The following is a 12,824-nucleotide window of genomic DNA, read 5'->3' as shown; positions in this document are numbered from 1 at the left end:
GACCTTTCCAACCATCTCCCCTGCGTGGCCACCTTCCTTCTGGAACCCAGCTTTTCCACGTCCACCCACCTTGCCATTCTCCGTCTGCACGGTGACCATGGCTCCTTCTCGGCTTATCACTTTGGCCTTAACAAATTCCTCTTTCTCGTCGGGCACGAAACACTCGTTCCGGCTGTCGAAGGGCCGAGTCTGGGCTTCGAGACGTTCCTTGTCCGACTTGCGGAGGTAAGGAGCCGCGGCCCCGAATTCGGCCATGAGTGTGTCACCCATTCTGCGCCGCCGGCGGGAAGGAAGAAGAAAAGGAGGCAAGAAAAAAGAGATGTAAAGCGAGGGGACGCATAAACACACAACCTGGAGTGAGTGTTGGAGGGTGGCACATGCACCTTAGGGGTGCTAAACTTTGACCTAGGCTGAGGTTTTTAAAAAGTTACTCTGCAGGTAGTCTTCGACTTACAACAGTTCATTTAGTGACCATTGGAAGGTACAAGACCCTGAAAAAGTAACTAATGACTGTTTTTCACACTTACGACTGTTGCAGTATTCCCCAGGGACATGTGATCAAAATTCAGACACTTGGCCACTGACTCCTATTTATGACGGTTGCAGGATCCTGGGGTTACGTGACCACCTTTTGCGACCTTCTGACAATGGGCCTTCTGGAAATCCGGAAACGGGCCTGTTTCTGGCTTTTGGAAGGCCTCCATAGCCTGGGGGTAGCTGTTTTCGCTCCCCCAGAGGCCCAAGGAAAGCCTCTGGACCCTTGGGAAGGCGAAAAACGGCCCTCCCAGAAGTTCCGGTAGGCCACGCCCACCATGGCCACACCCACCCAGAAACCGGGCAGCAAATCAGTTGCTGGGATTTTTTTAATCCCGCCTCTGCACACATGCAAACACAAACATACACACTCCTTGCTACCTGTGCCTTTGCTTATACAAGTAGTCCTCGACTTACGACCATAATCCACCCCCAACTTCCATTGCTGAGCAAGAGAGTTGTTAAGTGAACTTTGACTCCTTTTACGACCTCACTTGCCACAGCTGTTAAGTGAATTACTGAGGTCGTTAAATGAGTAACACAGTTGTTAATTGAATCTGTTTCCCCCCCACACACACACACATTGAATTTGCTGGTCAGAAGGTCTCAAAAAGGGGATAGCAAGACCCTGGGAATGCTGCAACTGTCATAAATACGAGTCAGTTGCCAAGCGTCCGAATTTTGATCATGTGACCCTGGGGATGTTGCAACGGTCGTAAGTGTGAAAAACAATTGTATGTTTATGACTTAATTTTTCCAGTGCTGTTGTAACTTAGAACAGGCACTAAATGAATGGTTGTAAGTCAAGGACTTCCTGTATACGTATTTCTCAAACTTGGCGACTTTAAGATGGGTGGACTCCAACTCCCAGAATTCCCCAGCCAAAGCAAATTCCATGAGGCAAAAAAATAGAAGTGTTTCTCAAAGTTGGGTACTTTAAGATGGTGGACTTCAACTCCCAGAATCCCGCAGCCAGCTTTGCTGCCTGGGGAATTCTGGGAGTTGAAGTCCACACTCATCTTAAAGTGGTAAAGCTTGAAAAATACAGATTTTTTTTTTAACATTTCTATCATGGTGTAATCCAATCCGTCAATCAAATCTTTATTAAAATCATAGACTTTTGCTCAAATGTGGTCTCCATTTAGCTCTTCATGACCATGCATAGAATGTGGGGAGGGGATATCAGAATTTTTTCCAGGCAGTGTTGCTAAAAATTACACTTAGGGAAACTACATTCTTATTTTTGCTATATTTTTTCTGAGAATAAATCACAGAATTTCTCTAAAATCAATGCTTCAATCATCCTGATTATTATCTCTCCTGGAAATCTGGGATTGAGTGTCTCTATTATCTTTTCCAGCTTAACAATAATGCAATTTATCCCTCAGTGAATGTAATGTTTGAATTTTATCAATACGTTTTTCAAGGAGAGCAATTGACTGCCTGTTCTGCTTTCTCAAAGGGTAAATTATATAAAAATCTCCACTGTTCAAGCCATTATTAATTCAGCTGCCAGTGATAAAAACAAAATAAGTTCCTTGTGAGGTAATTTGGCATTAATCACCTCAAAAATATAAAATCATGCCAATTTCAGAGCCCAATTTAGATCTAAGCCTCGCTTCTTTGAAGATTTTCTCCCAGAAAGGCATCGCTTTTTCATTTTACCCACCGTTTCTGGGGGAAAAAAAAAATCCATTCTCTTGACGCCCCTCCAACATTTTCAAAAATAATTGTGAGGTGTTTGCGCTCTCTTATAAGAGGGAAATGCCAACATCGCCACCAAAATGCTTGCACAAAAGCTGATAAAATGCCCCCAGATTTTCAAATGTTTGCCTTTCATGCCTTTCATTTCTCCACGTTTGAAAGGAATGAGCTCTCCACACATCCCTGAGCTGGCAGATCATTAGAAAACACAGAATAACAAGATTCGGAGGGACCTCAGAGGTCATTTAGTCCAACCCCTTCTGCTCAAGCAGGAGACCATTACGCAGGTATATAATTGAATGAATGAATATATATATATATATATATATATATATATATATATATATATATATATATATTCTAAAGTTTTCGCGGGTACTTACATGTATGGCATTCAGCTTTGTTCGGGTATTTTCACGTCATTGTAGTTGTACTTTTAAAGTTGTAGCAACAGCCGGCAGAATCTCATCTGCCATCATCAGGCTTCTGTATAGGGTTCGTCTGTTCATCGCCTGATGATGGCAGATGAGATTCTGCCGAAACGCTGCTACAACTTTAAAAGCACAACTACAATGACGTGGGAAAATACCCAACAAAGCTGAATGCCATATATATATATACACACACAGGGTATTTGTCCCATGGTTAAGTTTGGGGGAGGGACTAGAAATTGATAGATTTATATCCCACATTTATAAACAACTTAAGGTAGAGAACTTACCTAATACATCTTCTTACTCCTCTTTAACCCAAAATAGCAACAACCCTGTGAGGCAGGCAGGGACATGAGAGAGAGGGGTTGGCCAAAAGCTCACCCAGCCGTCATTCATGACTAAAATGGGACTAGAACTCACAGTCACCTGGTGGTTGGCCTAATGTCACCCAGCTGCCATTCATGCCTAAGGAGAGACTAGAACCCACCATCTCCTGGTGATTGGTTCAAAGTCACCCAGCCATCATTCATGCCTAAGACAGAACTAGAACTCACAGTCTCCTGGTGATTGGCTCCAAATAATTGGTCGGCTGGGTGACTTTGGGCCAGTCCTTCTCTCCCTCAGCCCAACCCACCTCATAAGGTTGTTGTTGTGGGGAAAATAAGAGGTGTGTCGAATATGTTCACTGCCTTGAGTTATTTGTAAAAATAATGAAGGCGGGATAAAAATCAATTAAACAAAATAAACAAATATTACAAATATTACTATTTCAGCAAAGTGTTCTGGTTAAGCCACCAGCACAGATGAAATTCATATATGAGAATTTTTAGCTGTGCTGGTGGCTTAACCAGAACACATTGCTGAAAAACACAGCCAACTACATCTTTTGCATCACTTCCTAGAAACCTGCTCAGATGCACCAGGTATCAAGACTTCAACCAGAACAGAGCTGGAAGGGACCTTTGAGGTCTTCTAGTCCAACCCCTTGCTCAAGCTAGAGACCCTATACCATTTCTGGCAAGTGACAGTCTGATCTCTTCTTAAAAACCTCCAGTGATGAAGGGCCCACAACTTCTGATGGCAAGCTGTTCCACTGGTTAATTGTCCTCCCTGTTAGGGAGTTTCTCCTTAATTCCAGGTTGCTTCTCTTGATTAATTTCCACCCATTGTTTCTTGTCCTGCCCTCTGGTGCTTAGGACAATAGTTTGACCCCCTCCTCTCTGTGGCAGCCCCTCAAAGGCTGGAATGCTGCTATCATACTGATCCTTCTTTTCCGTAGACAAGCCAAACCCAAATCCTGCAACTGTCGTTCGTATGTTTTAGTCTCCAGGCCTTTGATCATCTTAGTTGTTCTTCTCCGCGCTTTTCCCTCAAAATCTCAACATCTGTTTTGTAATGTGGTGACCAAAACTGGATGCAGTATTCCAGGTGTTTATAAGGTCTTTATTAAAGGGGTACTAATACTGTGGCTTGAGGGCCTCCTTCAACCACATCCGTGGTGTCTCCCCTTCCAAAGAAAGGAAGATCCTAAGGCCAAGATTTATTTATTTTTTTTAAAAAGAAGACAAACTTACCTTTAAGAAGCTTGCAGGGGGAGAACGACGGAACAAAAGAGAAATCGAGGCTGGGAAAAGAATGAGAGAAAAAGTGAAGGCCTCGAAGAGGGTCAGGCTCGAAGCATTGAGGGTGGGGCCCATTGGGGAGTCTGAGGTTGACATTTCGCGGTGCAGTTGGACAAAGCAGCTGGACTTGGATGTCAGAGGGGGTGTCAGACAGCTGCCCTCGGAAAGCTGTAATATGGGGTGGAAGAAGATTGCAAACCTTGGATAGATAGTTTATGCGGGGGGTGGACCCCGCCAGTGGAGAAGAAATTACAGAGAAAAAAATTATATCCTTATTTTTATTACATTTTTTTTTTAATGGAAGAACAGAAGAGCAGAATTGGAAGGGGCCTTGGAGGCCATCTAGTCCACCACCACTCCCGCTCAAATGAGAGACCCGATCCCATTTCAGACAAATGGTGGTCCAATCTCTCCTTCAAAACCTCCAGTGTTGGGAGCATCCACAACTAATCTGGAGGCAAATCGTTCCACTGATTAATTCTTCTCCCTGTTAGGAAATTTCTCTCCTTAGTTCTCGGTTGCTTCTCTCCTTGATGAGTTTCCATCCATTGTTTCTTTTCCTGCTTGCATCTCGGTAGCTAATATTTCTTCTTCAAATCTCTCTCTCTCTCTCTCTCTCTCTCTTTCTCTTTCTCTCTCTCTCAATCTCTCTCCAGTTTCTGCTCAGCCACCCATCTATGAATTTTTGTTACCTCAGCATCTTCAACTGGCTGATATGGTTTGCAGGTTTCCTTCCTTTCCTCTCCTGCTCGCTTACAGTTAATCTTCATTTAATCGTCTCTGCTTTCTTCTTAACTTCCTGGCCATTGCTCCCACTCAGCCTAAAATTTTCTGCTAAATTTTATTTCTCTTCTGCAAACCTTTTTCATTCAGTGCAAACCTCCAGAGCTGAATCCGTGGATTCAGAAGAACAAGGTTGAAAGGGACCTCCGAGGTCTTCTAGTCCAGCCCTCTGCTCAAGCAGGAGATCCTATACCGTTCCGGACAAATGGTTGTCCAATCTCTTCTTAATTACAGCAAGATTTCTTGCGGTAGCACCTGCTACAGATTGTCCTGCCCTCTCTGGTTTCCTTTCACCACCAGTATTTCTCAAGCTTTCCCAATTTAAGATATTTGGACTTCAGCTCCGAGAATTCACCAGCCAGCTGCACTGGAAGTTGAAGTCCAGACATCTTAAACTGGGACAGCTTGAGAAATGCTGCACAGCCATGTAGATCTTTAATCCATGCTCTTCTTGTTTGTGATAACCCTACATTGGACGAAAAGCTCAGTAGATGCTGCCCGTCTGTGGTCAACTCAGTTCTTCTAACTATGCTTTGCCCCGTCCTCATAATTCATGTGTCCCTCCCTCTATCCCAACTCCTCCATCCATGCACATCTCCCAAGATATCCCTCAGAAGACTTTCCACACTGTTTTCCTCCTTCCACTAAGATGTCCATCACGCAACGGTCGGCTTCCATCAAGTCCTCTGATGAAGGCATGGAATAAAAACCTACCACCTTTAGCTTTGTTCCAGCCCAACTTGGGTAGGGTTGTATGAAAATAACTCCAGGGTGGAACACGGGTTCAAGTGTCTGGATCTGGCGTTCCTTTCCAGATCTTCCTGGGAAAACTCAACCATCCAATCGAAAGGATTTCATACTTACGCCCTGGAGGAAGTATCTCACTCTGGTGTGTCCCAGTAAGATCTGTGGCTTTGATGGTGGCCTCTTTCTTTATATCCTTCCTTCCAAAATAGCATCAGCTGCTCCCCACCCCTACGGCCTCCCCCTTCTCTGCAGGCCGTTTCAGCTGTGAGTGACATGTTGACAAGGAAGCAGCGAGAATGGTCCCACACAGAAGGCCATCTCTGACCATGAATGGTGCTGCTCTTCAGCACTTCATCGTCTGCCTTTCTCCTCCGCCTTCCTGCATCCTTTGATGCTCAGAAGAGAAATACATTCCAGAGGATGGGGTGATGGACGGGGACACACACATAAACACACACACATACGCACACACACACAACTTGGAGGGCGCCGGTGGTGGAGGTGGCAGCTGATAAGAGAACAGAAGATTCTGTTGGAGAGTCTGCACAGATGGCAAACTGGAAGGGAGATTGCAAGGAGGATAATGATAAAATTACCGAAATTTCACTTCCCCTGTACGTTCTCAGATGGATACTGGTGTATTAAAGAGTCTTGGGCGCAAATCAAGGTGGGTGAAAGGACTTTGGGGCCAATAAATAAATAAATAAATACACAAGAGGTGCGGACTTCAACTCCCAGAATTCCCCAGCCAGCCCCCCCCCTCTTTCTGGAAGTTTGAAATCCATGTCTCTTAGTCTCGGCCTGTCAGAGAATCACTGATTTAGGTGGATTCAAAACTCACAGGCTTGTTTGAGTATCTATTGAGTTGGTTAATGTGGTTTGAAGTGGGGTCGTTTTGACGGCTGCCACATCCTTAATATTCTGCTGTTTTTGAATCTTATGTACCCCTTGAAGTATTCGAAGAAAGGCAGTGAGGTAAACAGTCAAAAAAAATCTAATTATTAAACACAATTTAGGAACTTTAAGAGGGCTGAACTTCAACTCCTAGAATTCCCCAGACAGCTGGCTAGGGAATTCTGGGAGTTGAAGTCCAGCCCTCTTAAAGTTCCTAAATTAAAAAAAAATAATCAAATAAGAATGATATTCCTCCCTTCCCTTGTTTGTTAGAGGCTGGACTTTCAGAGAAAGAACAGAGTGGGTGGTAGATAATTATGGTTGTAATTGTCTTTTCATTCTCCTTGTGCCCCCAGGGTAGATCAGATATATTCTTGTCAGTAAACATGATCTTACAATCTGATGCTTGGATTTAGAATTCATTTATTTATTGCCTTGTTTGGAAAAATCTATTTTGAAAAGATCCAGCTCTGTCGGCAGAGGCAGAGATCCAGAGGTGTCCCAACAGGGTGTGTGTGTCAAAAAAGTCAAAATGGCAGCAAGAAGCATGCCATCCTGCAGCACCTTTTTAAAAAACATGCCTCTGAGGACATGCAGAGCAAATATAAATACTACTACTTGCTATTAGTAGTAACCACTTACTATTAGCAGTAACCACTTACTACTAGTAGTAACTACCACTACTTACTATACTCGTAGCTTTTCCAGTCAATTTCCTTAAGCAAATTTCTTTCTACTCAGTTACTCAGGAGTAGGAGTGGTTTGACCCTCATAAAAGAGGGTTTGTTGGATTGGGGTCTTAGGCAAGGCATTTATGTTACATTTTTCCACCTTCAGGTTTTTCACACACACATCTCCCCAAACAAGTGAGAAACTTGGGGCTGGCTATAGTCAACCAGATGACATCACTCTAATGTCCATCTTTTACCTTGAGGCTGGTTGTGCTCAACCAATTCCCTTACCCTCTTCCCATCACTGACATTGGGGCTGGCTGTGGTCAACCAATTGCTCTCACTCTCCTCTCCATCTTTGACCTTGGGGATGGCTATGGTCAACCAGTTGGCCTCATTCTCTTTCCCATCTTTGACCTTGAGCCTGGCTGTATTCAACCAGCTGGCTTCACCTTCTTCCCATTTCTGACCTTGAGGCTGGCTGGGTCAACCAGTTGACTCACCCTCTTCCCCATCTCTAATGTCAGGGCTGGCTGTGGCTTACCTGTTGGCCTCACTCTTCTGCATCTTCAACCTTGAGGTTGGCTGGGGTCAACCACCCTCTTCTATCTTTGGCTTCTTCCCCATCTTTGACCTTGAAGCTGGCTATGGTCAATCTGTTGACTTCACTCTCTTCCCCACCTCTGACCTTGGGTCTGGCTGTGGTCAATCAGATTATATCTCCCTCTTTCCATCTTTGACCTTGGAACTGACTAGGATCAACCAGTTGACCTCACTCTCTTCCCCATCTCCAACATTGAGTCTTGTTGTAGTCAAACAGATGTCACCTCCCCTTCTCTATCTTTGACCTTGGGACTGGCTGTGGTCAACCAACTGACTTCACCCTCTTCCTATCTTTGACTTTGGGGCTGGCTGGGATCAACCAGTTGACCTCACTCCATTCCCCATCTCTAACATTGGGGCTGGCTGTGGTCAACCAGTTGGTCTCACTTTCACCTTTGATCTTGGGACCAGCTGTGATCAACCAGTTGGGTTCAACCTATTCTCCATCTTTGATTTTTTAGCTAGCTATAATCAACTAGTTGACTTCACTTTCTTCCCCACCTCTTAACTTAGGTCTGAATGAGATATCTCAATCAGATGACACCTCCCCTTCCCCATTTTTGACCTTGGGGTTGGCTGTGGTCAACCTGTTGGCTTGGCCTTCTTCCCCATCTCCAGATTTGCCGTTGGCTGTGGTCAACTGGTAGGCCTTACTCCTGACCTTGGGCATCTCAGCAGGTTGCAAAGAAGTGACACTAAGCAGGTTGTTTGAGGGGAGAGGGTCTCGCGAGGGCAGACTGAGCTGGTAACGGGGAGCTGGAATTAGCTCGGCCTTGAAACCCTGCACCTCACCTCCTGTGGTCTTTGGATCTCAGCTGCTCTTGTTGACCACTGAGAGAGGAATGGAGAATGAGACAGGTGTCGGGAGCTGGGATAAACCCAGGGGTGGAATTAACATGGTGGTTGGAAGGGCAGGACCGAAGTTTTGGCAACGTTGAGAGATTAACACCTCCTTTGTTTGTTACACTAAGCCAGTCTTTTTCTAAAACTTTCTCCCTTTTGTGGTAGGAACAACTTGGAAAGAAAACACGTGCATCGGTGGAGAAAATGAGATGCGGTGGGTTTTTTAGGAGAAAATTCACACTGCAACAGTGTTTCACATGTTGTGAACCTGTGTCGCCGCGAGTCCTGAGGATGCCGCTGTCCTTTGTACAAAAGGATAAGTTTCTAGCCCTCACTGTGGAGGAGATCCATGCAGGTGAGTTGGATTTGCATTCCATGGTTCAAATTTAAGTTAGTTCAGTTAGAATCGTTGGGGTTAAAAAAAAATTTTTTTTTTGCATGTCTTGCATGGTTTTGCCCATCACGTCCTTCGCTAATCTGGTCAGTGGAAATGACCAGATATAAATCTATTGTAAATGCACAAAAAGGTGAATTGCACAGCGAGGTCGACAGGTGCATCCAGCTAATGTGTTAGCCAAGGAAAGAGAAGGAGAAGAGCTGCGTTTGTGGTAATTGTATGTTCTTGTTTGTGGTTACCATCAAAACTAAGAGGAAAAAAAATTGCAAATTTTTGCTACCCAGAATATGTTTTAAAAACATTCCCCATACTGGCTGGGGAATTCTGGGAATTCAAATCCACATAACTTAAGGTTGCCAAATACTTGTTGAAGTGACTGGAGCCCAAACTCTGGTCCATGAAAAAAGGAGGAAAAAGCTTTTGTTCAGGCAGGATAACCTGGGCAATAGCTTTAGGTCAAGACCCACGATTGATGGCTCCAGTGTTCTCCTGCCTCATGCACTCAGATGTGTTGGTAGATTGTGGTTCGTTGCCTGGTCCAATATGTGGCCCTTCTGAACCATCAGAAGCATCTTCTCACACAAGAAGATTATAGATTTAACAGAGTTGGAAGGGATCTTGTAGGTCATCTAGTCCAACCCTCTGCCCAAGCAGGAGACCCTACACCATTTCTGACAGATGGGCAGTCCAGTCTTTTCTTGAAAGCCTCCAGGGATGAAGCTCCCACAACTTCTGAAGGAAACCTCTGCTCCATCGGTTGATTGTTCTCGCTGTCAGAAAATGTCTCCTTATTTCCAGGCTGAATCTCTCCTTGTTCAGTTTCCATCCATTGTTCCTTGTCTGGCCTTCAGGTGCTTTGGAAAATAGCTTGACTCCCTCCTCTCTGTGGCAGCCCCTCAAGTACTGGAGCACTGCTATCATGTCTCCCCTGGTCCTTCTCTTCACTGGACTAGCAAGGCCCAGTTCCTAGAAGTCTAGATGTTCTTCAAACATGTTCCTAAATTCCTCACACCAGAACTATCTTCTCAAACAAGAGGACAGTTTAGATGTGCTCCAAAGATGTTTCTAAAATCCTCACCCCAGCACTCTCTTCTCAAACAAGAAAGATGCAGACTAGATATTCTCCCAATAGGGTCCTAAATTCCTCACATGAGAACTATCTTCTCAAACAAGAAGGGGAAAAATTGGATGTTCTCCAAACGTGCTCTTCAAACTCCCAACGAATGCCATGGATGATGGAAGAGGTTTTCATGGAAGAGGTTGGTCCCCCCAAAAGAAGTCCAGGACAGGTATTCCATCTCACTTCTCATTTAGGGAATTCTCCTTGAGAAAAAATAAGAGAATATCAGAGGAATATTTGGAGAAAACCTCCTATACCCTTCCAGGCAAGTGGCTGTTCAATCTCTTCTTAAAAGCCTCCACAACGTCTGAAGGCAAGTTGTTCCATTGGTTGATTGTCCTCACTGTCAGGAAATTTCTCCTTCATTCTAGGTTGCTTCTCTTCTTGGTTAGTTTCCGTCCATTGCTTCTTGTTCTGCCTTCAGGACATTTGGAGAATAGGTGGACCTCTTCTTCTTTGTGGCAGCCCCTCAGATATTGGAAGACTGCTACCATGTCACTTCATTAAACTAGACATACCCAATTCCTAAAACAGTTCTTCGTATGTTTTATCCTCCACTCCCCTTATCATCTTTGTTGCTCTTCTCTACACTCTTTCTAGTGTCTCAACATCTGTTTTATAGTACGGTGATCAAAAGTGGATGTAGTCTTACTACAGGAAAACAAGAGTATCCCTGAACATAGGCTAAATTTACTTCTACACCTTGCAAGAGTATCCACAGAGCTTGGTTGAACAACTCAAGTTGGGAGCCCCTGTTGTAATGACGAGGCAGTTGAGTTGCTTGATCATGATCAACTGAATCATGATGAACTTTATTGGAGTCTAGTCTTGCATTTATACACATTTTTAGTAATCCTCCAACATTGGTTAACTTTGGTTATTGCTTAACTTTCATTACTGTTTAGCATAGCAATTAATACAATTAATTATCTCTAGTTAAAGTCTAACACATGTTTACTTCCTCTCTCTAATCCTCCTTTAGATTAGTGACTTTGTTTGCCTGAGTTGTATTTGCTTGGAAACATTCTTTATCTGAGGTTTGCCATCCAAGATAAGAACATTCCTGCAATTACAACTCTACAAGCCCCCAAATAATAATCAACCAATGGAAATAATCAAACAATCAAGCAAATAATCAAGTAATGGAACAGAAGTTGCCTTCTGAAGTTGTGGGAGCTTCATCTCTGGAAGCTTTCAAGAAGAGACTGGACAGTCATCTGTCAGAAATGGTGTAGGGTCTGCTGTTTGGGCAGGGGGGGTTGGACTAGATGACCCTTTCCAACTCTGATTCTGTTATTCTTTCTCAAATAAGAGTTGAGAAGAAATAGCTGTCCTGAACTCCTTTTTGGGGGGTGGGGGGACCAGTCTCTTCCATCACAACTTCCATCATCCACGGCCATTGGTTGAGGGTTTGAAGAGCATGTTTGGAGGACATCTAGACTCTGTCTTTCTTGTTTTAGAAGATACTTCTGAATTTGAAGGGTTTTGGAGCACTTTTGAAGAACATCAGTCTTTGTCTTTCTTGTTTGAGAAGAGAGTTCTGATGTGAGGAGTTTAGGAACATGTTTGAAAAACATCTAAACTTTCTCCTTCTTGAGAAGATACTTCTCATGTGACAAATTTCAGAGAACATCTAGATTTTCTCCTTCTGTGAGGAATTTAGGAGCACATTTTGAGAATATCTAGACTTCATCTTGTTTGAGAAGAGAGTTCTGATGTGAGGGATTTAGGAGTGTGTTTCAAGAACGTCTAGTCTTCATCTTTCTTGTTTGTGAGGAGAGTTCTGATGTTGTGGGAGCTTTGTCACTGGAAGCTTTCAAGAAGAGATCGGAGTGCCACCTGCCAGATACGGTATACGGTCTCCTGCTCGAGCAGGGGGTTGGACTAGATGACCTACAAGGTCCCTTCCAACTCTTGTTATTATTCTTATTCTCAATTTATCCAACACGGGGAGGATAGCCGTATCTTTGCCGTGCTGTTAAATTCCTCAGGACAATGTCTGTGGTCCAGAGGATGAGTTGGAAGAACTGGTGGGGACGGGGTGGGGGGAAATGGTGAGGAACCCACTCAAACTCGGAATGTGAGAATGTGACATTCTGTCGCTCTGGGAAATATCTCAATAGACACTCAGCTGCTGCTGACAGCTTTCCACTTTTGGCTGCCGTCCTGGAATCTCATCCTTTCTATATCGAGACAAAAAGAATTAAGGAATAGCTGGAGCAGGGTGGGGGGTGGCTGTGTGTGTGTGTGTGTGTGTGTGTTGTCGTGGCAATTAAAGATCTGGCAGCTGGGTGTCTTTTGTTCGGGCTGAAACTGGCCGGGTAGAGACGCTGCTGGGGGGGGAGAAATTGGCTCGGTTCCTTGAACATAAAGTCCACTTAGTCAGTATAAAGTGGATACTGAAACAACTGTTATCCTGAAAGAGGCGAGACATTCTGGTGGGTTTGGGGAAACGTGTGTGTGTGTGTGTGT

At 44.2% G+C, this 12,824-nt stretch overlaps 1 protein-coding gene across 1 annotated transcript in view; it reads right to left on the bottom strand.

Moving 5' to 3' along the window:
* Positions 1 to 5,973, bottom strand: part of LOC113448748 (myosin-6) — a 65,104-nt gene extending 59,131 nt beyond the window's left edge. The window contains 3 exon segments of the mRNA XM_087918189.1: positions 70 to 271; positions 4,247 to 4,296; positions 5,942 to 5,973. Coding sequence (XP_087774315.1) covers positions 70 to 270 — 201 coding nt within the window. The 5' untranslated portion in view covers position 271; positions 4,247 to 4,296; positions 5,942 to 5,973.
* Positions 5,974 to 12,824: the final 6,851 nt, after the last annotated feature.

This window comes from Pseudonaja textilis, chromosome Z (genome assembly GCF_049901715.1).
Source record: "Pseudonaja textilis isolate UNSWEBS1 chromosome Z, rPseTex1.2, whole genome shotgun sequence".
Taxonomy (NCBI): domain Eukaryota; kingdom Metazoa; phylum Chordata; class Lepidosauria; order Squamata; family Elapidae; genus Pseudonaja; species Pseudonaja textilis.
The sequence above is the reverse complement of the archived record's forward strand: the minus strand, read 5'-3'. Positions and strand labels throughout refer to the sequence as shown.